This window comes from Acromyrmex echinatior, chromosome 9, assembly GCF_024713525.1.
Source record: "Acromyrmex echinatior isolate Ae372 chromosome 9, ASM2471352v2, whole genome shotgun sequence".
In the NCBI taxonomy this organism is placed as follows: domain Eukaryota; kingdom Metazoa; phylum Arthropoda; class Insecta; order Hymenoptera; family Formicidae; genus Acromyrmex; species Acromyrmex echinatior.
The window spans coordinates 11281982-11306688 of NC_141860.1; the positions used below are offsets into that span (position 1 = coordinate 11281982).

Below are 24707 nucleotides of genomic sequence, written 5' to 3' on the forward strand. Positions count from 1 at the left end.
CGGATAGGGAATCCCCGCGGAGTCCATCATTACCGACTCAAAATTAAAGCTAAAGATACAGAAGGGCGCGCGCTTTCATTTTCGGCATAGCTTATTAGTTTCGCGGCGCGCAAAACGTTTGGCGAAGTCCGCGGGGTACGATTCGCAGTAGTCTGGCGATTATTTATCAACGAATTAATAATTGCGACGAAGCACAACCGAATTTAATATAAACGTTCAGCTTACACCCCCCTCTCTAGCTAACGAGGCTGTAATTTCGACCGGTGGATGCGGCGCCTCGTTATTCCTCGTCGAGAAAACGGTTCTTTCCCCGCGTACGAGGCAACCCGCGCTCGGCTGAGGTAGGGCCACGATCACTAATTATTCCCGTATCGTCGAGATCCGTAGCGTCGTGAGCGTAGGAGCCGTATTACGCGCGCATAATGAAACCCGTATTAACGTATTCGCGCACGCGAATACGCGAGCGCGTACCTACATACGTATGGCGCGGACGGCGCGGCGCCCGCGTCGTAATTGTAGCCGTGTAGACACGGAGAGAGCACCGCGACGTCGAACGTAATATTCGACTAATTACAAATTTAATAACCTCGGTTCGTTGCCGGTTATTGCGAGGCCGCGACGTCTAAATGAATCGACTCTACGCTCTCGCACGTTCCGTCCTCCTTTCCATTCGCCTCCTTTGCCTTTTTCCTGACGTTTCCCTCATTTGCCATTTTGCTCCCGCAGATTATCGACGAGTTCGTCGTGGAAAGAGAGTTGGATACGAAACCGCGCGAAAAGTACAGAACTAAGTCGGTTGCCTCTGCGTCTTAATGGACTCGTATTACCAATTAAAATTTAACCATCGTGGAAATTAATTCATTACGCCATTCGAACATTTAATGGCGATATTTTGTCGAGCTGTTATTATGCTCGATGGAACTCTCTATCCTTTTCTCCCTTTTCTGTCACTTTTATATTACAGTTAGATTTTCGTAATATCCATGCTGGCCATTTCGATCACAAGGGTGAAACACTCTTTTTCTCGACTCTTCCTAGTTGGGGAATCTTTACATTTTGCGGCCTGCGAGGTGCGCATATAAAGGCTCTCTCCGTTTCTCTTAACACTGCCGTAACTTATCGCTCGTAGACACAGTATTTCTCTCCGGCTCTTTGAAAGCATTTTCTCATTAAAAAATTAAGGGTAGGGAGGGGGCCGGAGGCAAGCGGAGGGGAGGAGGGCGAAAAGGAGCGAAGCGGTTGCAGAGGGACGAGCGGGAGTGATGGAGAGTGAGGGGGACCGAGTTCGCGGTGCAGAAACGAAGTGTGGGTCTGAGACAGGAGGGTTTTGTGGCGGCAAGCAGGGAAACCGGGGGTAGACGGAGGGGTTGGTAAGTGCTCTGCGGCTCCCAGATGCGCCCAATATTATGTTTAATGATATTAACTTCTTACTTAATGGTCCGCGGTTCGATTCGAGGTGCGAAAGAGTCGCCGGCTCCCCCTCTTCCGAACCGCAGCTCCGAACCGAAGCCGGAAAAAGTATACCTCAGGGAATAATTTGGCGAGTCGAGTACGAAAAGAGTGAAAAAAATGAAAGGGCAAGAGGTACGTGAGAAAGAAAAAGAGAGAAAAGGGAAGGAGACTGAAAAGAAAATGAGAGAAGAGAAATGGATACAACGGTGAAAGAGCCTAATCACTTGGAGAACACGTCCATTTGCTTCTCTCCCTTTTTCCTCTCTCTCTCTCTCTCTCCTCTCTCTTTCTCTATACTTCTTGTAAAATAAATCCGCGACTACGTGGATGACCTCCGCCATAAACTTCGCAATAAAAGCCACGGCATCGGCGGGCACGTTCCCCTTTTTCTGCAGCACTGCTGCCGAGGGTCGTTCTTGCCCTTAACTCTTTACGCGCGATTAAAGAATCTGTCCCTTGGCCAAAGTGCTTGTACTACGAAACTTTTGTCACTCGAAAATTATTTTCTCTTTGCTGCGAGATAATATTATTTCAAAGAAGCAACCTCATTAATTAGATTGCTTCTTCGCGACAGTGTTAATTATTTTTAATTGTTCTATTAACCGCGATCTGTGAGGAATCGGCCAACAAGAATCAATTATGCTTAGTTGAAGGAACAACGTTAAAGTAATTTTGTTCGAAGCTTTTATCTTACTTGTTTTCGTGGTTTTATAATAAGAATACTGTCCGCGATTTTGCAATCTTCGCTCGTTTCTTATAATGCAAAACCGGAACATCGAGACAGAAATCTTAATGATTCTGAATAAGCCAAGATGGAATCCAGAGGCACGAGTGTCAAACAATATAAAGCTAAGATTAAAAGTTTCTTGTAGCTCGGGAGCGAAAAACCGCGGCGCCGCATTAACGACCTCGTAAACTGGGATGCCCGAGGAAATCGAAACAAAATATGAGTATAAAAGAGGAGCACTTATCGCCTTCGGAAATTCATTTTTCATTCGTCGTGGATATTCTGCTCTTAGAATATTTTTCAATGAATTTGATTAATTTATCATTTGGCGATATAAGCTGTGATTCTTTTATACGTGACGTCATCACGTGATAGGTTAAATAAATGCGAGATGTGTGTCGCGGCGGACAAGGCGATTAAGAACGATAATACGCGGTGTACAGTGATACGACGAGGACCGTCACGATGTGAGACCGGTACTTATCTTCCTACGCGGATCCCTTGCCCAGCGACTAGAATAATTATTTAATTAATACCCTACGTAGTGGCGGAGTCCACCTCCGCGCTCGGTCGATTTAAATCCCTCAGATTAATACGAAACCTTTCTTTTCTCTCTCCTTCTTTGTTGCAGGCTCCGTGAGGAGAGGGGCGACGCCGAGAGAGCGCTGGCTTTGGACCATAAACCCAGGGACCTCAGCTCGCACAATGGTAAGATCACACAAGTAAATCAATGCATGTATGTTCGTATATTTTAAATTTAATCATACGTATTAATTTAAAAAAAAAACGAATTCAAAGATTACATAAAAAATTGGTAAAGACTCTGATATTAGTCATCATTTACTGTAATTAATTTAACTTAATCAATTAGTTTAACTAATAACTCGCAACTAACATATGATATTTCTCATTAATATACAAATATCAACTTATAATTAATCGTATCGATAAATTGATTTTTTTTTTAATTTGATATATAATATCTAGAAAGTTTCTAAAAGGATGCTGTGAGTTATGTCGCATTACAGTTTCTAACGCTATTTCTCGTATTCCTATCTGCCTGTTGTAGTGCCTGTCATGGATTAAGTATGTAACGCGAGATTCTTAATCGTCAGAGTTCCTCCATGGAACATGGTCGATCGATGCGGACTCGAAGTCAAGTGGCGCAGAAAGATTTTTGACCGCGACACGGCGCGCTCGAGAAAGCGTATTTGTTGTTTTCTATATTTCTACCTTTTCGTTCGTCCCTTCTGACCCGCGTGTGTGTCCACAAAGCAATCGAACGACGGGCATTTTCAGGATCTCGGAGATTAAATCCGATATCGGGTTACGGCTTGGTCGCGGAGCCCTACATCTCCTTCTGATTCTCTATAATATTATAATCCGTCTGATGGAACTCTTTACGCGACGGGCCCACCTTCGTCCCGGAACACATTTCGATTTCTATCTACGTTTCGCATTTTTCGACCTGTCAAATAATGTAAACGCAAAAATTAATCGCATCTGCACATACCGGTGCAATTAGATTTATGAGATCAAAGATCAAAGTCACATTTCACGCAAGAGAGACTCTCGATCGCCATGGATTTCGACTGAGACTCGCAGCCTTCAACGGCGGCCGACGTATAGAAGTCAATTTAACGTAAAAGATGTACGATTCATTAGATCGCGTCGGGGAAGACCCGAGAAAACCGCGACCCTTCTCTTTCAGTGGCCAACGAGGTACATGGTGCTCTGAACGCGTACGTGTGTGAACGACCGAGACGCGCTGGTCTCACTATACATACGAGTATCCGTTCCGAGTACTCGTGAGATCACGAGTGGCCCGAAGCAATGCGTCAGCGCCGACGACCGTTGCCCAAACAGTATCTATCTATGTCAGGATTAAAATACTAGGATATCAAATACGCGCGCGAGCGCGCTTAGACGGCCGAAGCAAGGAAAAAGGGATGCGGAAAGAGAGAAAGAGGTGGTCGCATTGGGGGTAGGTGGACGATCGGGGGAGATTCGGGGAGTGGATAGTCCGCTTGTTCTCGTCTAAACGGGGGGATGCGCGGCGGTAAATAAAATCCATCAACTTGTCAGTTTGGTCGATGGACGCGCTTCTCGTTCTTCTCGTAACCGAACGTTCTCTGGGAAAGATTGACGCCGCTTTCCAGCGTTATCGTACCGAGTGGATACATTGTGATGTCAATTCGATTCTGATATACACCATGCACATATTGGATATATATATATATTTTACATACTTGATAGGTATACGAATTGTATCTTTAATTGATTTTGTCGCAATGTCTGTGTGTTTTCCAGGCTCCTCCAACGGTCACAGCCCGGTTCTAAATCTTTCAAAAACGGCGGGAAGTGGAAGCGTGGGCGAACAGTCCGGAAGTGAGGCAGGTGCGTCGCACCGTTCTCAAGATGACGAGGAAGAGGACGATAATCTGTCGGAGGACCTCGAGGATGACAATGAAAAGGATGAAGGTATGTTTTTCAGATGTGCGAGGCAATTGAACCGCAAGCGACAGGATCTGTGTTGTCTGCCATTCATAACTCTGATAAAGCGATCGGCTTGAAAGAGATCGTTCCACTGGCAATCAATTAAAACCGAGCGATAAAATGCGTTTCTTTCGCTTTTGACGAATGTCAAAAGGACGATTTCGATTTGAAGGCGCGAAAGAGAGAAAAAGAGAGGGGGGAGAGAGAGAGAGAAAGAGAGAGAGAGAGAGATGAAGAGAAAGGATTCGTGCTCGTGAAATAATTATATCGATTTTGCCGGACACGCCGCGTTTAAAGACGAGTTCTTCTAGACGACTGGCGGGTCAGGGCCTCTCATCCATCATCTCTACCGAGAGAGCGCGAGGGACGCTTCGGGATTCATCTTCCATCGCGCTCTGAGAAACGCACCGCAGCGGTTGCCAAGTCGCATGTAGAATCCAAACGTTTTTAATTGCTTCGAGTTTAGCGAAAAAAGAATTTTAATCATAAAAATATTAATTATTGCTTTTTTCAATTGATTTTTTGAGCACTCATTGAGCTTTGTGACACCCGTGTGCTTTGTGACATTGGATAGTCTTATTCTCTTATTGACTAATATCTCCAAAACGCGTGGCATCTACGTGAGAAGCGTCACTGTCGGGACAAAGCGATCATTAGACTTGTATCTTCAGTATTTAGTTTCATTTTTCTAATGAAAGATGGATCGAGAGATCGAATCTTCGTCTGAGCTTTACACCGCTATCCTTCCTTGCCTTGTTCCGGCGCTCCAAATTCACCGAAGCGTCATAATCATTTTGATTTCTAATCTACTCGACCATTGTCACGCCGGCATGTTAATTGGCCAGCCCAATTAATGGCTCGAGGTTCGCTCATAAAGTCGCGTAACTACGAGGGATCGATTCCGCATCACGAATGCGTTTCCAACGAAAAAAAAAAAAAAAAAAAGATAAGATTTGATCATCTCGCGTTGTCTCAATTAATTTCGTTTCTTTCGGATCGCAATTTAATGCGAGGTCGAGTCGTTAGAAGAAAGCGTGCCTTGCGCGGTCACGAGTGATTTACGGACGAATCGAGACATTTTGTAGTCTCGATGGGGGCGACGATACTGGTAAGAATTCATGGAAATCGTAAGATTATTCGTCATTCGTCCTTCGCGCTGCCAGAGGCTGGCTGGAAAATGTTGAGGACTGCCGCGTGCTCGCAAAATTAGGGGATCCCGCGTGTACTCCCGAATTAGTGGGCCTGTAAATTCCACGAAATACGCGAGTTAGACGTATAAATTCCGGGCGCGGGCCGTGTACGATGAGAAGAGGGAAGGGAATCAAATCCGTGTCTCGCAGCGTGTCGTACGCAATACATGGGTACATTTCTACCTACGATGCTCGCGGGTGATCGAAGTAGAACCACGTCGAACGCCCGTGGGAGTGTACACGCTTGTGGAATGCAGTTCTGATTTAATGAGACGTGCCACTATCTCTCGCTCTTGTTCTTGGAATCGGATTCACCGCGGATTCGTCGTCAATTTTGTATCTGACAATTCTCACTGAATTTTTCTCAGTCATTTTCTATTCGATTATCATATTTATTTGCAGTCCGATCGCAACTTTTGCCGAAACTGAACCGAAACACTCAGTTACATATCAATTTCAACCGAAACCAAAATTAAAAAATAGGAATTCTATAAAAGCCATATGTATAAACATGACCATATACTTGTATTATATACTTTTCCTTTATAAATATCATAATTTTTTGAAACAATAATTAAATTTCGGCCGAAATCGAAAACCGAAATTTCGGTTGTGTAATTTTGACTGAAAAATACACCGAGACAATTTTGTTTTAAAGTTAATACTTAAAAAAAAATAAACCCCGAAAATATGGTAGTTGTGGTACAATACAGTATTTTAAAGATTTTTACTATGCACTTCGGTAAAATTAATCAAATTTATTTTATACTTTATTGTAGTTTTATTAATGAATAAGAGAGATTTACATTAAAATTTTTGGAAATACAATGTTGTCTCATGACTATCATATTTTCAGGGTAAACTGTAAGAAAAAATTCTCTCTCCTTGTACAAGTACTTCTTCTTCATAAACATCATAATTTAATTATATAAACAATAATTATACATATTAAAATTAATATTTATGAAGAAAAGCTATATGGTTTCAATCGATACTGACATGTAGTGAGTGTTTGTTTTCAGTTTCAGCAAAAATTTCAGTCTACTTATTTGCTTTATTGGAAGATAATGTTTCTTTTTTAAAGTCTCAAACAAGCTATATTGATGCAATAATATATGTTTTTTGTATGTTTAATTGAACATGCGACCTCAATCTTTTATTCAATTTGAAAATTTATTTATTTATGTTAACCTATCCAAATTACTCCGCTTTACTCTACATTGGCTTTAAGTGCATTGTATTGCATAATTTTCTTACCGTCTTTCTGATTGTGAACATTCTTCTCATGTTCTTGTCAAGAGATTCTAAAGGCAAAGGTCGAACTCATGCGCTTTCGCGGTGAAAAGATTCCGAGAGGATGGCGACTCTTGTCCTGATAATTGTAATGGGTAGGAAGATATAGTCGCACGGAATAATGCTGAAAAGAAAAAAGAGAAAGGATCGTGTGCGATTTTAGGAGAACGAGAGATCGAAAGGAAAGGAGAGGCGACGCGTTTTCCTATCAAAAGATGCCGGCACCAAAGGTACGCTGAGCGTTAAATCGGCCAATGGCAATAAGTAACCGATTGCCGAGTGGCGTTGTAGGTGCGCGCAGATAATTAAAAGACGATACAATAAACTACATATCGTTGGCCGTAAAGCAGCCGGGCTGCTAAAACCCACGGTGTGGGCCGGTACCACGAGCGATCACTTAAGCCTGGAACCCACGCAGACATCTTGTCTCACCGCCACTCTTCGGAACCCTGCGGCAATAACCATAAGGCATCCTTTATTCCGACGATCCCGCTGGATCTCTTTTGCTGATTTTAAAGAACGATGACCACGGACCCTTCCATAATGCGACAGAATATCGGACATGTGTCAATGCGTTTCGAGTAGAACGTGTTTCCAAGAAGTGTCTCGAACGATTAGCCCAGGGTGGTCCAGTTTGATTTGCCTTTCTGGTTGTATAATATAATATTGATGATTCAATGTTTCAAGTTTGGAATTGATTTAATCGACAATTTTTTGTATGATTTTTTTTTGAAAGATACATATTATATTATATTAACGAAGAATATTAACTAAGAATTCTAATTTCACATAAACAATCGTATTAGCATCATATAAATTATATTGCTAGTCATCAATAATGATACTTCATTTCTTCCCGGTATTTCGCAGCGAGATGATAAACAGCCAGTTGGTCAGGACGCGACTAATCGTCTGAGGAACGTTGTGTAGCGTTTAATCTCTGAATTTAATTCGCCCACGTTGACATTAAATCAAAAAGTGGCGAAGGGTAACAAGTAGTCGTCGCGAGATTACGACTTTGAGACACGCACGCTGTATAAGTCTTAGTATGGGGCTTGCCCCTCGTACTTCGAACGTTGTCCGACGTTCGTTGGATCGAATTTATCATTGACGTTTTGCTCCCGACGTGGCGTTCTCGCCGAGGAGAAATCTCCACGCGAAATGAGCTCCGTACATTACTTAGACTAGACTCCGGCGTTTATTTATTATCAGAGAGAAATACTTTCTTTCCTGCCCGTTTTGTCGTCTCGAGGATATTCAGAAGGTAATAACGTGATAGTTTTGCTTCCAGATTTGTCGGACGTGCCGGAAAACCTGCCATTGCCAGCACCGGGGTCGGAAAGTCCTCCTCAAGCCCTGAACTACTCGCAGATAGCCTCGGCGGCGGTCGCCGTGTCTCAGAGCGCCCAGGACCCCTCGGTCTCGAGTACGGAGACCCTGCTGAGGAATATCCAGGGCCTGCTCAAGGTCGCGGCTGACAACGCGAGGCAGCAGGAGAGGCAAATCAACTACGAGAAAGGTCAGTGGCAGGGCTTTCTTAAGACACTTGAGGGCGCTCTCCACAATTTCATTATCTTCCAGCTCTCCCAGAACCACATTAAGAGGCATTAGTCCCTGTTCCGTCGACGAGACTCCGCTACTCCTCCCCTCGTGCTCCTCTCTCTCTCTCTCTCTCTCTCTCTCTCCCGCTCTTTATCCAGTCTCATCTACCGTCGCCTCCCTCTCACGCTTCAACCTTTGCGCTTGACTCGCTTGTACCGCGTTAAGACCATGGATACGTGAAATGAGAATGATAATAGTCGGGGAGAGCTGGACATCCGAAAGTGAAGACCTGTAGCGTAAAGGCACGATGTAACGTGCACAAATAATATACATGAATCTCGCTTTTTATCTTAACATTAACTTTTAACGAATATCTTGATACTATTTATTGATGCTTTTCTTTGCGCAAAGTGTTTTAATATCCATACGATGAATCGCAGGATATTCGTAACGCATTATTACTGAAAAATTTTTATTAAATCGATACACTGAGCTCACCTTCGAGCTGCATCTCGAGAATGATTCACGTAAATATTTTGCGCAAGAAGCTGCTTGAAACTCCCCAATGAGATATTGCTCGCAAAAACGTCGTCTTCGGCGTGTTAAGATTAAATTTAAGTGTCGCCGTTGCCGTAGATAGAGTTTGTACCGTAGATTGGTTACGATGAATGTAGGCAAGACCCATTAAGAACGAGTTGGCATGGCGCGAGATGACGTGCAGCATACGACTTCTTTCTCATTAACGCGCGTGATAAATCGGTCGGCGTTATTATTAAATATGTTCGTCGCGAGATCTCGGAACGCCAGATGAGAAGAAAAAAGGAGGAAAGAGGTCGGCGCACAGAATCGTTTCTCACGATGTCGAGGTTGTTTTGCGATTGAAGCAAACTTAACTTAACAACGTAACAAACATTTCGATATAAATCATCAAGCCGTTTATACGATATCGATTGAATCTCGTTGTGATTTGATTTTGCAATGACAATTGGCAGAGATTTGTGTTACAAAGGAAATGACGATAACGCGTAAGTGGCACAATATATAATGTACGCGTGTATTCCTATATTAATATGCTATCATATTCATATAACATAGAAGTTTGCAGCAACATTGCTAGAACGTTAGCAGTGTTGGAATATTAATTATAATGTTACTGCAATATTACTCGAATCTATGCCGTACGGAATGTATGTATACATACATAAGTAAATGAATTGCCAATTATAGTCGTTAGTTATTACTGCTAGTATGTGATAGTTGTATTATCGAAGGTATTATTATTAATTGCGATATGTGTATAACTGTAAGGGATTTCAGGAACGTCCCGTAAATTTGGAGAAAGGAATGTATGAATAAAAAGTGCTACGTAAAATGTACACGTCAAGTTGATTTCAGCCGAGCGATCGCAGTTCTTCGATGTAATATTGGTGAATATGTATTAAAAAAAAAAAAAAGAAAAAAAACACAAAATATGAAATCTTATTTTTAAAACAATTGTCCAATTTCGCTCACAAACTGTCGTCGATCGGCTATATCCACTTCTGTTTTAACATATCACTATCGATTATTATTGAATTATTATTGAAGTCTCGTATTCTTCGTGCCGATTTTCTATCATTTTTTAATTTGGGATATAAACATCGTCTAGTATATTAAATATATAGTATATTAAATAGTATATTAAAATCGTACTTAGATTGCTTTAGATACTTTTGTAAAATTACTCTCATTATATAGCATTAGAAGTACCAAGCGATTATTATTGACTATTTTTATTTTTTAAATTGATTATATTTTTTATGTAAAAGATAGGATTCTGAAATTTTTTTACAATAATTTTCCAATAATTACATTCTTTATACTGTTAAAATATTTGATTTTTTATCACTTTCCTTATTTTCATTATAATTTAATTGGCTGGTCCTGTTAGTAAATAAAAAATGTTGATACTTCTAGTGTTAAGCAACACCAGTTCAGGGATATGAAATCAAACTATCACATTTAGTGCCAAATATAGTCTCAACGCGCACAATCGGCGATTCGGTTCGGAAAGAACTGACCGACAAAAACGTATCGCAATCTTCAGCGAGACGAGCGAACTTTCGACGTACGAACGTTCCTTATCTGCGTTTTCGCAGATTTTAAGTGGTGGATCCCCATAAACGCGTCGATCCGATATCCAGCCGCGTCGAGTACCGGGTCGGAATCGCGCGTTTCAGCGGCACGTTTAATAAATTCCGAGCGAAACGTAACCCCGGGACTTTAATTACCCATTAGCCGATACAAAGTGTCATTTTCAGCCGTTAACTAATGCGTTTTGCTGCGGCCCTAACGTTAGGAATGCCGGGCATCGCGATCTTAGCGGCTGTGGTAAGGCTTAAGGCAGTTCCTCGCGGTTGCATGTACTCGGCCGACTCGTAGGTTAGATTCTCGAGGCGGAGAGATCCGATAAAAAGAAATCGACGATGCTCCGTTCGTCGTGCTTCCTCACCCCTTGTCTCCACTCTTACTGTTCACTGCCACCCTCGCGACACAACGACTTAAGGAACAGTTCTCGACGATCGTGCCCTCCTACGTGCTACGAAGTGCACGAGCACGGATCCACTTGCATAATTCGTGCTTTCCTTTCGATGCTCTCAACGACATCCCGCTAACGATATTGCCGAAACCGTGGGTTTCCGTTAAACGCGAACGGAAACAAGTACTAACGAGCGGAAAAATGTTACACTAAAAATTTTTTAATTTCTTTTTCAGTACATATAAGGGTTCTTTATCACTTGCGGATTCACAGGGAGAGAGAAAGTCCTCCTCTTGAAGTTTCGTTTTTATTAAAAAATATTTATACAAAGCGTTATATATATTTTTGATATTTCTGAAATATTTAATCACAATTTCGATTTTAAACAAATTTTTTAATTTAAGAAATTCCTATGGGTATAAAAATATACATAAATTTTATTACATTATTTTTTTTTATATTATTATAATTTTAAATAATAAAACGTTTATGAATTATATTAGGTGTTGGAATTAATTCGTAGCGTTTTACAAGTGATGGGAAGTACTTTCATTAATGTATTTTTTAATGCTCATGTGAAATAAATAACATTCTTTCATTAAAAACGCTACGAATTAATTCCAACACCTAATATATTGAAATAATACTTTTTCATAGTCTAATGTCAATAATAATCTCAATATTCTATCATTTCATATTTGATTTTAAAAAATTTCGCTTGTGAAACGTCAATGACGCTCTCTTTGACAAATTTCTGAATCCGCCAATGTTCTTGATCAAAAAACTCTTTGAACTAGTGAACAAGGAATAATAAGTTCAAGTTAAAGAAATAATATGTTACGTTTCAACTCATTACATCATCGTGTGCACTAATTTAGAGAGTTCATCGATAAAGAATAGAGCGATATCAATATCAATTTGATACAGATCTTTTAATTGTTTTTCATACATTGGTTTTCATATCGATAGTCTATGATTCATTCATCACGCAACGAGCGATTGATATCGCAATCGAGAGATCTCTTTCCCATTCCGCGACTCCTTGGTCGGCCCAATAAACGCGTGGATTTTAATAGGAAGAGACACGCTTGGTCGAGAAGCGGCCGAGAAGCCAACTCGCGGGCATCGAACACGTGAACGTTAACGAGTTCATTTGGCGCGCGTTGCGACGTTAAGCTCGGAATGCGCAGCGGTTGTTGCTGGTCGGCTTAACAGATTCTGCGCGCGCGTTCGACGCGAAGATCTCCATGCAGCGCGAGTCGATCGACAGGCCGGGAAAAGGGATGGAGGAGGAGGAGGAAGAAGAGAAGGAGGTGGTGGTGGTTGAGGATAAAGGGTGCTGCTGCGGTATATAGAGAAAAGAAAGAAAAAAAAAGAGTAGCGGCAGTCAACGACGACGACGACGACGACGACGACGACGACGACGACGACGACGACGACTACGACTACGACTATGTAGCAGGCGACGGGGGTAGCAGGGGGACCACGAGGGAAGTAGTCGGAAAGAGAGTAAGAGAGGCCCGATTTAATACTCGAACGAGCCAGCAGCTCGTTTTACACCAGATGGTTTTACATACGACCACTATCGTGTTACGAATCTTCAGCCGTATGGGTGCACGAGATCGGAGCGCCTTTATACGCACGCGGAGATACACATGCAAGCACACGCGTATCGCGCCTGGCCCGTCGATTTTAAGCCAATCCGGACGGGCCAGGATGCCTTCGATGCGAAATATTATCGATATTATTCGTCTTTGTCAGGCGGACCTCTCACGCGATCGACTTGTTTGCATCGTAGGGAGATCAAGAACCGTCATCGTTGCAGTCCTAAAAAGAGCGAAGGTTCTCGCAGCTACGTCGGAGATCTGGAAACGTTTATTTATCCTCTTGCATCGTAACTCGACTCGAGTTTCGCAATACGCTAATACGTCATGAAACACGTATGTAGATTGACGATGACACGGCCAGTGCAAACGCAAATCCTCTGAGAATCGCGACAGTTTTATTAGAAGGACTCTCGGCTCGAGATTAGATAGTATTTAAAGCAAAATACATTGCGGATGCGACAGAATGAGAATTACTTGAAAATAATCGCATACAACTAAGTTTTTGAACGATGATTAGGAAAAATTATCAATAATATTTAGTATTTTTCTTTACCTCTTTTTGAATCATATTTAAAAATTGTTTATTACTACTGTAATTTTCCCAATCTGTCAATATACAATTCAGAATCAACCAATCACAATCAAACATAAGAAGAATACTCGATTAGAATTGGTCAGTTCCTACGACTTAAGATTCCACGATCGTCTACGACTTCTACGCAGAGGACCCTTTACAGAGCGTTTTCTCGCATGGTTTATCTCGCATGGTTGTTTTCCCTACAAATGAAAAGGATAATTGCGACAAGAGGTTCATACGAAAAAAAATAATTCTATTATCTCTCTTTCTTTTTTTTTTATCAAAAATTTGCGATATTCTCATTTATCGTTCGAATATTTGCTCGTTATGTATGAAACGAGTAAGCACGCACGCATCTCTTAACTAAGAAGAAGCGTTTCGTGAGAAAAAGAAGCGATCGTCTCTGTCTCGTTACCGCCGGTAAGTTACATGCCGCACAAAAGACAATATGAGTCCGCCAAGATCCTGGCCAGGCGAACGCGGCACTGAGGCTACTATCTTCGATCCTCGACGAGATAAGAGGAGCGTAGGAGCCGTGGCGGGACCAACGACGAGGATTATGTGTGGTGCATCGTGGTGTCTGGCGTTCTGGGCCTCCATGGGGCCCCCCCAGTTAAGGCTCCTCGAGCGCGGAATATAAAGAGGGGATTGAGTTGTAGCTGCGAGTGGAGGATCTTATGTAGATTCCTTGTAGATCGTGCACCCGATTCGATCGCGATCGGTTCTCTGTGCCCGGTACCGGGTTAATTAAAATTGTAGGAGCCCCAACATCTCTTTTGCTCTCTGTCTCTTCTCTTTTCTCTCTCTTCGAAACTCTTCTGTCCCCTTTGCCATTGCCCCTTTGTGTCTTTTCCTCCCCCCCCCTCTCTCTCTCTCTCTCTCTCGTCCGTTCTATTCTCCGCCACTTTCCTCGACGCCACGAGCGACGTTTCTTCGCTCTCTTTGTATCTCCCGGCTTCTTCTTTTTCTCTCCATCCTCTTCTCTGTTTCCCTCCTTGCGTCTCCAACGGTTACTGCAACGCTGTGGCGACTGCATCTCGTTACATAAACTCCTGCGATTTTCGGCCACCACTGCTTGGGAGGCTACACTCACATGAAATCCTATTACCTCGAGCGATGATGCGGCACAACAGAGAGGCGGGACGTGGCCGCCGGTACCAGCCATCGAGTAGGTGTCTGCATTACGAATGAAACGCGAATTACCGACGTCGCTGTGATCATGGTACATAGAGATACAAACAAGACGAGATCGTTTCCCGCTCTGATCGGCATCGCGATTGAGAGCCATTACAGTCACGCAAGCAATGTCGTCAATCACGAATTTCTCGATTATCGATATCGCTTCAAGGTAGTGCAGTAGTACCACAACTTAAGACCTTCAGGATTGTTATGTATGAAACGAGTGAGCACGCACATAAAGGGAGATCCTTACACTTTCGAAATTGCGAATGATAAATATATATTGAATAAGATGCATTTGTGTCTCTTTATTGGTGAGAAACCAAGATTTCTCCGACAGGCAAACGGCAAACGCGGCACGTAAATATTTCGCAGTACAAACAGAAATGTTGATACAAACGTCCCGAACGTTCATCTACCGTGAACTTTCGAGACGTTCGAGGCGTTAGTTGCCTTCTACCCGCTCACGATCGAATGCAGACTGATTGATTTATGCTTAACCCTGCCAACCGGCGACCCACCTACTCTTCTCTCTTTCTCGTACATGGAGAGATAGGTTAGCTTAACCGAAGCTATCTCTATATCGCCCAGCGAGCAGCCATTATCGTGCAAACTATGTACGCACATGTGTATCAGCGGTACGCTTGTTTTTTTTCTCCCCTCTTCCGTACTCTCTTTATTTTCCACCTTCTCATTCTCCATTTACCTTATCTTATACACGAATCAATAAGCGATTGAGTACTTTCGCGCTATTGCTTTTCTATGTTACAAAATTAATTAATTAAATTTAAGTTTTTTTTTTTTCATGCGATTGGTTGTTACGCTGAATGGTTACGTAGCTCGATAAACCTAGAAATCACCGCTTTTACAGCATCTTTTCATTTCGCGTCTCGGCAATTTTTATTGCCGTCGACTGTTTGCTTTAATTAGCGTCAGGAGGAAAGGGGGCAAGGTATTGTCTTCTCTAGATTTAATTAAGAGTGGAATCGGTTTATTGACCTCCGAACCAGCCTTCCCTCGAACGGCCGCGACGCATCTCAGGGAATCGTTATATGGTGGCGCTTAGCAATAAATAGCTGGCACTTTTATTACCCTGTGAAGAGAGAGCAAAAGAAACCCGCTGATCTTCCCGCAGGTAGAAGATGCAGGAACAAAAGAGGCGCACGCCGTAACGCGCGCACAGTAAACAGTTTAGTTTTCAAATTTTAAACGCCATGATGCCATAGGAGATATTCCCAAAAGGATGAGAGAGAAAAGAGAGAGAGAGGCAAGAGCGGAACCTCTCTACGCCATTAAATATTTTCCACACGATGTATGTACAATATTACGTGTAACATAGGTGTATGTTTACACGCATATCCGAGAAGAGCGCACGGTGCCAGACCAGAACAACTTCCTCTGCATACATCAATTACGCCTCTCGCGGTTCCCATTATTAGCCGCCTATAATTTATTACTTTCCACCTTAATAAGCATAATAATTCCCATGCTATTCTTCGTGCCGCTTCGTATAGCTGCTACGATGGTGATGATGCTTGTTCATTCTTTCTCTTTCTATTTCTCTCTCTCTCTCTCTCTCTCTCTCTCTCCCTCGCGTTGTACATGCATATATATTATATATATATCCTATTTAAGAGAGAAGGCCATAAGTGTGCTTGCGCAGTGTTTGTACGTCTACGTTGGGTCTGACCTCTGACCCAGAGACAATCGTTAAGGTAGCGCATTGAGCTGGCGTGTCCGGACCACAGATATTTAATTACCTTCGGAGCGAAACCGAGCTGGGTCCCTGTCGGAGAATCGCGAATGCTGAAGGTGCGTTTGCAAGAAGAGGATAGATGGAGCGAATGGAATGATCGTCCAACGAAGAAGGATATTGTAAAAACCGACCGGTGGGAATCGTAACTCTCGGCTTATATCTTTGTTCTGCATGCGCTTAACTTCTACTTGCCCGCGTTGTAACAGAACTGACGGTGAAGATACCGTTTCTTGTTGCGACCGACCGTGTATGCTTTTTGGATATCCTCCTGGGGCGCGCGACACGGGCCTCTACATCTGCGTTTATAACTCAGAAGCCCGGCCTTAATATCGACTACAAATTGTTGAAGAATGTTTCGAACATCCATTATTTCATGGTCTTTTTTGTATTTCTTATTAGTTATGCCTCACTCCATGATTTTGTGAAATTATTAATTTTGTCATTAATTTATTATATTTTATTATCATATTTTATTATTTTTTCTGTATTACGGTCTCACGCGAAGTAAAGTAGCGTTTTGAAAATCAAATGTTTCCTGGTAACTTCTGTTGGTGTCTTGTTTCCTGGCGGGTTCAAGTATAATTGTCCAGAATATTCACAAGAAAGGCGCCTCTCTAATGAGACTTCTTGGCGCTCAGGTCAGGGTGGACCTCGTTGTTACCTCGTAAATCGCAAGGAAACGTAAAGACACAGGGAACAGCATACGCATGCTCATGCAGTACTCGTGGGACGCGTATGCACATGAAAGGTGTATACGAAAGATATCCCGTATGAGAGAAAGAATAATAAAAATCGCAAAGACAATACGATGTCGTCGGTCGATGCACGCCGTAGACATACGTTCCCACTTGGGTAACCGAGCTGGAGAACACCCTTGGATTGTCAATTAAAGAAATCGCAGGAGGAAGATACCGAGCTCGTATTCCTCGCATAAGCCACTAACGTAAAAAGAATCGAAAAAAGATAGAAAAGGCGAAAGGGAAGAATAAACGGTCTGCGGTCTGTAACGCGTACGAGAGTTGTGCTCCGAACGAGCTCCAAACGAGCACGGGAGATGCGGAAGGCGTTGGAGGAGAAGGAGGCGGTAGCGAAGAAACGGAGAGAAGCGGAGAGGAAAGAATTTCAGGGAGAAGGGGCTCCGATGGTGCTAGGGAGGCTAATAAATTATGCCTAACACGGGGAACAACTAGTTGATTATTTATTTAACAATAAAACGAGTCACGGGCCCTCTTCGCCCTCGGACCGACCGCGCTGCTTCTTCTTGCCGGCGTGCAAATAAGTTTCGCATTGACTTCACCGTGTTCGTTTCGCCATGGATATCTATGTTTGTCGAGCGGGGAAATAATTTCGTTTTAATGACATAAATAAATAAATAAAAATAGATAAATCCAACTCCTTCCTGAGTGAATAGAATAGGCGGTCGTCTAGAAACTTCTTTGTAAGATTCTAGGTGATAATGCGATTCACCGAGAAAATTGTGTCTCTAGTATTCGATTTTAGCAAGCCAATTAGTGTCCTCACCCTCCAGTGCTTGTATTCTGTAATTCTTAAAGATAGTGTATTATTATATTTGATACTTTCCAGCAAAAAACACAGTGTAACATAGTGATTATTTCATCTTTGTTTAGACTGAAAAAAAATTAAATTTAAAAAAAATATTTGTTTGCATAATTCTAAATATATATATTTACTAATGTAAATATATATTTAATGATACACTGAAAAAAAAATCTTAATTTCAAAGAAATGCCTCTTTGCTCGTATTTAAAAAAATTAATCCTTTCAATCAATGAAAATTTCTTTGAAAGTAAGATATTGTATTTTCGAAGAAATTTTCATTGAGAGAGAGAGAGAGAGAGAGAGAGAGAGAGAGAGAGAGAGAGAGACAGATCCAAAGAAATAATTTTTTTTAATAGGAGCAAAGAGATATTTGTTTGAAAAAAATAAGATTTTTTTTGTATAAAAATCATTAATTTGATTTAATAATTTTTTATTAAGTAAACATTTATTTACTGTAAGTAAATGTTTACAGTACTATTCAATGAAATATGTATCAAGATTTAGTAATTGTTTTAAATGTAACATTAGCAAACAACAAGGCTGTAATGATTCACTGTGTCATCTGTGTCTTTTTGTCATTGCATATAATAAAAAAATATTGCTCAACGACATTAGAACGATAACGAATTGTAGTTAAGAGATACAGAATGCACAGTTGAATTACTAGGTGTTTTTCTCGATTTCCGATCGGAAAAGATCTCACGCTGCGTGGAATAAAGGCGCGAGGTAGAAACAATAAACTGCGAGACGTTTTCACTCAACAGTGATGTCACTTAAATTCTGGATTTAACGATCGCGAAGAGACATAGATCCCAGTACTTGTCGTATTGCCACCTTGTACTTGCATACATCGTGAGCGCCTCGGAATTAAGTAACACGAATGGCCGTTTGTGTACAAAGGAACGATCGAGAGGAGTCTCTGCGAAGAGAAATCTTTGTCCCTGGTAATTTCGCATCGACGACGATTATAAACTGAAAATTTACGGCGCGTTGTAGTGAGGAGGGCGAGAAAACAAATGCAGCGAGGTAGAGAATCTTTCGTTACCTGCTTGCTGGTTCGCGACTTTGTTTCATCGTATAGTGAATTTTATTGCCTTCAGTATTTAAGTGTCATCGGGAGAAGAAAAGGAGAAGGAGAAGAAAGAAAAAGAGCACAGCACGCTTTTCCCTCGTCTGTTTCTTCTCAGAATCATCTCAATTCCACGCGATAACGATCGAAATTAATTACGCTCTGGGTGGCGCAATTCCGGCGTCGCTTACACGCACGCATCGCGCATTATCGCAATTTTTGTACGTATTTCCGTATATGATCAGACGTCGCACGAGATCGTCGCACGGCGACGTAAATTAATTCGCCGTGTTTTCCGCGGAATTAAATTAAAATCGCTTCCGCATCGAGCTCGCGCGGATAAGATCAATGCCTGCGAGGAAAAAAAAGATAGAGATTAATTACGAAGGAAATGTCGCGACGTCGCCAACGCGGTATCGATGTGGCGCGACGCTGAAAATAAAACGCGACGGAGGCGCGGCGACGACAGCAATGACGAGGAAGAAGCGAGACCAGGATAAAAAAGAGGAACTTGACCTACCGCAGTTTTAACTACCGTTCAATTATATAGTTTGCTTTCGGGTCGTTGCGCGAGCGAATAAAGCGTGTAATTTACCGGCAATAAAAGGGCAGTAGTAACGGCCGCGCGTGAGAGAAGTATGAGGAGAAAGGGAAACACTGTGTGTGTCGTTAACGACGTCGTTTATTGCCACGAGGAACGAATATTTTGTTGCAACTCGACGAAGCGACAAAGTGTTTCGATTCGCGGAGCGACGGAATCGCGCGGAGTCGCGCTTAGAGAGAACGAAACGGCCAGGATATGCGCGAGGATACGTTTTACTGCCGCCGAGTTCCGATAAAAGTACAATATAAGAGAACCGGATGCGCGAGAAGAAGAGAAAGAGAGAGAGAGAGAGAAAGGAAGAAGGAAAGAACGAGCTTTCGGGCTAAACGTTTTAAGACTATCGCTTCGTGAAAATGTCGTTGAACGCCTTTTTTCTCCACGCTGTGACGCGATAATTGGATTTCGAAACGACGCCCTCCCTCGTCAGTTAATGCGTATAATCGCGGATAATGCGCGCGATAATCCGCACCTACGACGCTAATTTTCTTGCGTGACATCAGCGAGGGATTAGACGAGGAGGTGCGGACTTAAGTGCGACGAGCACAACGGAGAGAGATGTAACTCGCGTGCATTAACTTGTTCCTTCTTCCTTTTCTCTCATAATATAATCTCTCTCTATCGTTACGTTCATCTATATTTAATTATTAATTTACTAATTGAGCGGTTGCGCTTCGCATTAAGAACTACATCAGTTTTATCTCTTCAACGAAGTCGAGTGCCGCTTATTCGAATCGGCTCGTCGTACGTATAGTGTGTGCTAGGGTATCTAAAAAAATATACAACTTCCGACACTTTTACATTCATAAAGATGGTATCAACGCTTAGGCGCTTGAGTTACTTGGTGATGTCTTAATACATTGGGCAGTTATTTACGATCGTTCGCAGAAAAGTAAGACGTGGAACGAGATGGAAAAAGTGCTGGTACCGAGAGTCGTTGAGTCGCTTCGACACACTTTCAACACGCGATGTGAAATAAAATCTGTAATATATGCGTGCCCCTTTTTATTTTTATTTTTAATATTTCCTTGGCAATTTTTACTTTCGAGAAACTCGAAAAGAGAGAAAGAAATACATGTTTTGTACTATAATATTAAAAAATAATAATGATTAATTGCACATGGCATTTCCATGGCATTAATCTTAGGTTTTCTATCTCTTTTTTTAAATTGCGATATTTGCGGTAGAAATAAACGAACGAAGAGACGCGGCTTAAAGTTAAATGCCACTGATGTAATTAGCGAATGCGACATCAATGAAATTAATAATTCGCACGGGACAGTATAATTTTAAATTACACCTGAATTGCGCGCGCAGGAAACATTTTTAATGCCACGTGGTGAGCAGCACCGCACTTATCATGGACTTTTTATGGACGCATTCGCATTTGAAAAACGCATTTGAAACGCGAGGAGTTCTTCCAACATTTGTTTTTCTCTCGTATCCTGTGCAACCTGTCGAGATAACGAGCGGACAGTCATCCGGTACAATGACAATCTTAATGATAATTTTATACCGGGAATTATTATCTGGTCGTAATAAGCGGACACTCGATTATAGGCGCGCCTCAAAGCACGCGTCACGTCGTCCCCATCGTGTTTGTAACTTGAGTGTATTGTGCAAAGATGAAGATAGCCAGAGCGAATTCATTAGAACGATTGTTAATTACGGCCTCGAATGACACGCGGGAGCTGATCAGGGGAGAAAGGGAAAGAGGGAACGACAGCTGTCTCTTGTATGGGGTGGAGAAGAGATAGGTTCCGATTTTTACAACTCGTGCTGTTTCGCACGCGATACGCTGCTGTGTAAACTGTCAGACGATCATGCGTCAAATCAATAAACCAGAACAATCCCTTACAACACAGACTTTCAAGAGACGTCCTAAAGATATCTTTAGAAAAGACGTTCCCAGGTTGTCTATTGGATAAAATGTATCGTATGGGATAAGAAGGAGTTTATCGCTAGTTGAGTGACTTTCGAGACTTGTGGGGACTTTCGAAAATGTGGGGACCATCGCGAAGAAAGAAATAAGGGCAGCAAACCTCTTTATAAATCGGCGTGTCGTTATCGTAACGACGAAATCGCCGATCTGATTAAATTGTATACTCGCGCACGGTAATTAAGCGGTGGGTTAGGAAGCGAAAGATGCGCGCCCTCGTTAAAGAATATGTATCCTGTCTCTGTCTCTTTCTCTCACTATGGATCGTTAAAGGATTATATTATTATTCGATAAATTGTGGAAAGAATCCTGGCCATACCGTCGTTTTACGGTCGCAAGCCATTAATGTCTTTGCGCTGTACATGGTACGTCGTAGCGGCATGCACGTGCAGACAGTCAGACAGTCGTAATAATGATAAAGATCCAGCTATACGTGTCATCAATTTCTCGACGCAAGAAGGAGAGAAAGAAAACGGTCAATGGTTTAGTTGCCATTCGTGCATTTTTTTTTTCATGGATCTTCTGCCGGCTTTGCTGATTTAGCTTGAAATTAATGCCTGTCTTATAAATGCAAAAAAAATGTCGGAAAAGCGTCAAGAGCGTTGACTTTTTCTGAAAGAATCCTTTGATGTAGTTACACTATTTTTAATTTGGTCTAATCCTTTAAAATAAATCATCGAAGTTTTTATGTCAAAATGTTCAAAAGACTAGCTTGTTTCACATAATTAAATGTTCATTATTGTTATCAGTCTAATATCAATTCAACTCTTGGATTGATAAAGTTTCAAGTTCTTGTTCGCATGTAACTCGAATGCGCAATAATTCCCTTGGATATCCCGTAGGATCTATCCCCGAGGGAGAGGGCGAGAATAGGATTATCTCGAAACGCGAAAACGCTCTTCGGCATATCTCTCTGGGTGAAGAGAACTTTAGCGTTGAGATATGCCGTACGACGAGATATCGGTTACATGATCGGTCGACGTAAGATTTAATGGAAATCATTCTGGCGGTTTTTAATTGCAATATCAATGGTTTTTTTTTATTTTATAGGATACTATAATGGAGTTTTAATGACTAAATTTATATATTAAACTTGATAGAGTAATGTGATATTATTATCATTTCACAAGGTGAACATCTCGAATGTCGAGGAATAAAAATACCAGATTCTTTTTATTTTTTTCGAAATTTTATAACTATAATAATTAAGAATTCTTTGGTTATGATTTTGTTTTTGTTTTAATGTAGTTCGAACAAAATTATATAGTAAATTCATGAATGAAAAGTAAAGATACATTTGTTGACACATTTTACGAATTTTTGTCTGAGTAATTTTCGAGAAAGACGAGATAAATCGCAAAACCGATTCACTCACAGTGCTGTTCGTGCGAAAATAATCGGCAGAGGAGAGACGACTTTGCATCCCCGATAAGATGAGACAAGAATCTTCGATAATCTGCCAATGAAGCTGTGGACAAGAAACCCGACGCCCATCTACGTGCGCCGGTAGTTTTAGTGCGTACCGAACTCGAAGACCTAGCTGCTGCGATCTAATCCTATTTTCGTTAGATCCGTTAATGGTTAATGGGAGGCAAAGTGGTCAGCGACCGGAACAAGGGCTAAGTCCGTCTTAAATCCCCGTAGGAGGAGGGAAACCCTTGTAGCCCTTAGCCAAGGACCGTAATCCGCATGGGATAACTATTGGCTGTGCTGTTGCTTCGCCGAGGCCAAGTCAAACTGTGCCGAGTGCGCGAGAAAGTTTTAATTATTATCGGCAACCTGGCATTCTGTAAATTTCGAGCGATAGGATGTGCTTATTTCGTGGAAAGCATGGAAATTGAATAACCGTGTGCACGTTAATATAAGCGTAATTGGAGCAGTACATTTCGTTAACTAAAAGTACATATATGTATATACGCATAGAATTTAATTACAACAATTTTTGCAATTATAACAATCTGTTTTGATTATAATATTCTTCGAGAGATCGCGAAGGATATGGAGATGTCGTTAACATTGGTCGACAATTGAAATTCAGCGGAAGGTATCTCCCGCCAAAGGACTTATACCCGGAGGACAGAACTAACTCGGGATATATACTTAATTATTATTCGGCTGTAATATGCAAGGGTAGAAACAACAATATTCTCGTTTCCAGCGGTTCAGCGCCCCCGCGGCGCCCCGCGTCTTGCGGCGGATCTTCTCGTAGGCAAATAGTGCAACATCGAGATTAATGAGGATTAGGGTGCGAAATTTATGAAATTCGAGTTCGCTGTTACCCGTCGACGGGCATTGGATCCCTTTGAGAAACACGAAACGACAGCAATCGAGATGCGAGAGCTCGCTAATTAAGATGCACGTAAGAAAAAGACATTTTAAGGAAACTTTTCGAGGGGAAACTTTCTTCTTTCCTCAGAAGAATCGCGGAAGATTACCACGCGAAACCGTACCACGATGGGTATGACGATGCAAATAAGAGAATGCCAGACGCGCGATCCCCGAGGCTGTAAATTACCGAAATAATCCGGCGGTTAATTCCTGCCCGCGCTTTATTACCGCTCTTGATCCGTTAAAATTAAATTCATAAATACCCGCCGATCTCGCGTGCGGTCTCGAGACCCCCGGGTTTCCTTCTCGTCTTGTCGTTCGTAAATATTTCATTCACCCACGAAAGTATCGCAACGATCCCGATGTTAGACATTTCGAACGGGTCACGAAAAGAAAAGGCTGATGTTTCGTAGGCGCTAGACGAGGCTTGTATACGAAGGAGAGAGTGAGTTGTAACACGAAAACTACATTATACTATTCAAACGATTGCGGGCCACGCCGGGCAAGTTGACATTGTTGTTTCTGAGGGTCGCCTTAGGGCCCGGCGAATATCTTAGCGTCGAGTGTACGCAACTACGTAGAGATATATACATTTGCCGTGGATACGTGTGTACGTGTATATTTATATGTATGCACACACATAATATCTTCGCTTGTGCGTGCCTGTGTGTACACCATGTCGTGGTACAAGCCCTCGGGGGCTGTGAACGCTATACCACAGCCTCTCTCGTCTTCCTGCGACCGTATATATATAGTAATCAATAACCATGAATCGCTCCGGTAACAGTGCCATGCACGTTCCGTTGCACCGTTATTGTTACTATGCGAGTGCTCGCGCCACCGTGAAAATTATTATCGCCAACGATCCTAGGT

The 24707-nt window shown here is 42.1% G+C and overlaps 1 protein-coding gene across 4 annotated transcripts in view; it reads left to right on the forward strand.

Moving 5' to 3' along the window:
- dac (dachshund family transcription factor) overlaps positions 1 to 24707 on the forward strand; it is a 197867-nt gene that overhangs the window by 122332 nt on the left and 50828 nt on the right. For all 4 annotated transcript variants that reach the window (XM_011068151.2, XM_011068150.2, XM_011068148.2 and 1 more), the window contains exons 5-7: positions 2811 to 2887; positions 4490 to 4660; positions 8450 to 8677. In XM_011068151.2, coding sequence (XP_011066453.2) covers positions 2811 to 2887; positions 4490 to 4660; positions 8450 to 8677 — 476 coding nt within the window. The remainder of the gene's footprint in view (positions 1 to 2810; positions 2888 to 4489; positions 4661 to 8449; positions 8678 to 24707) is intronic.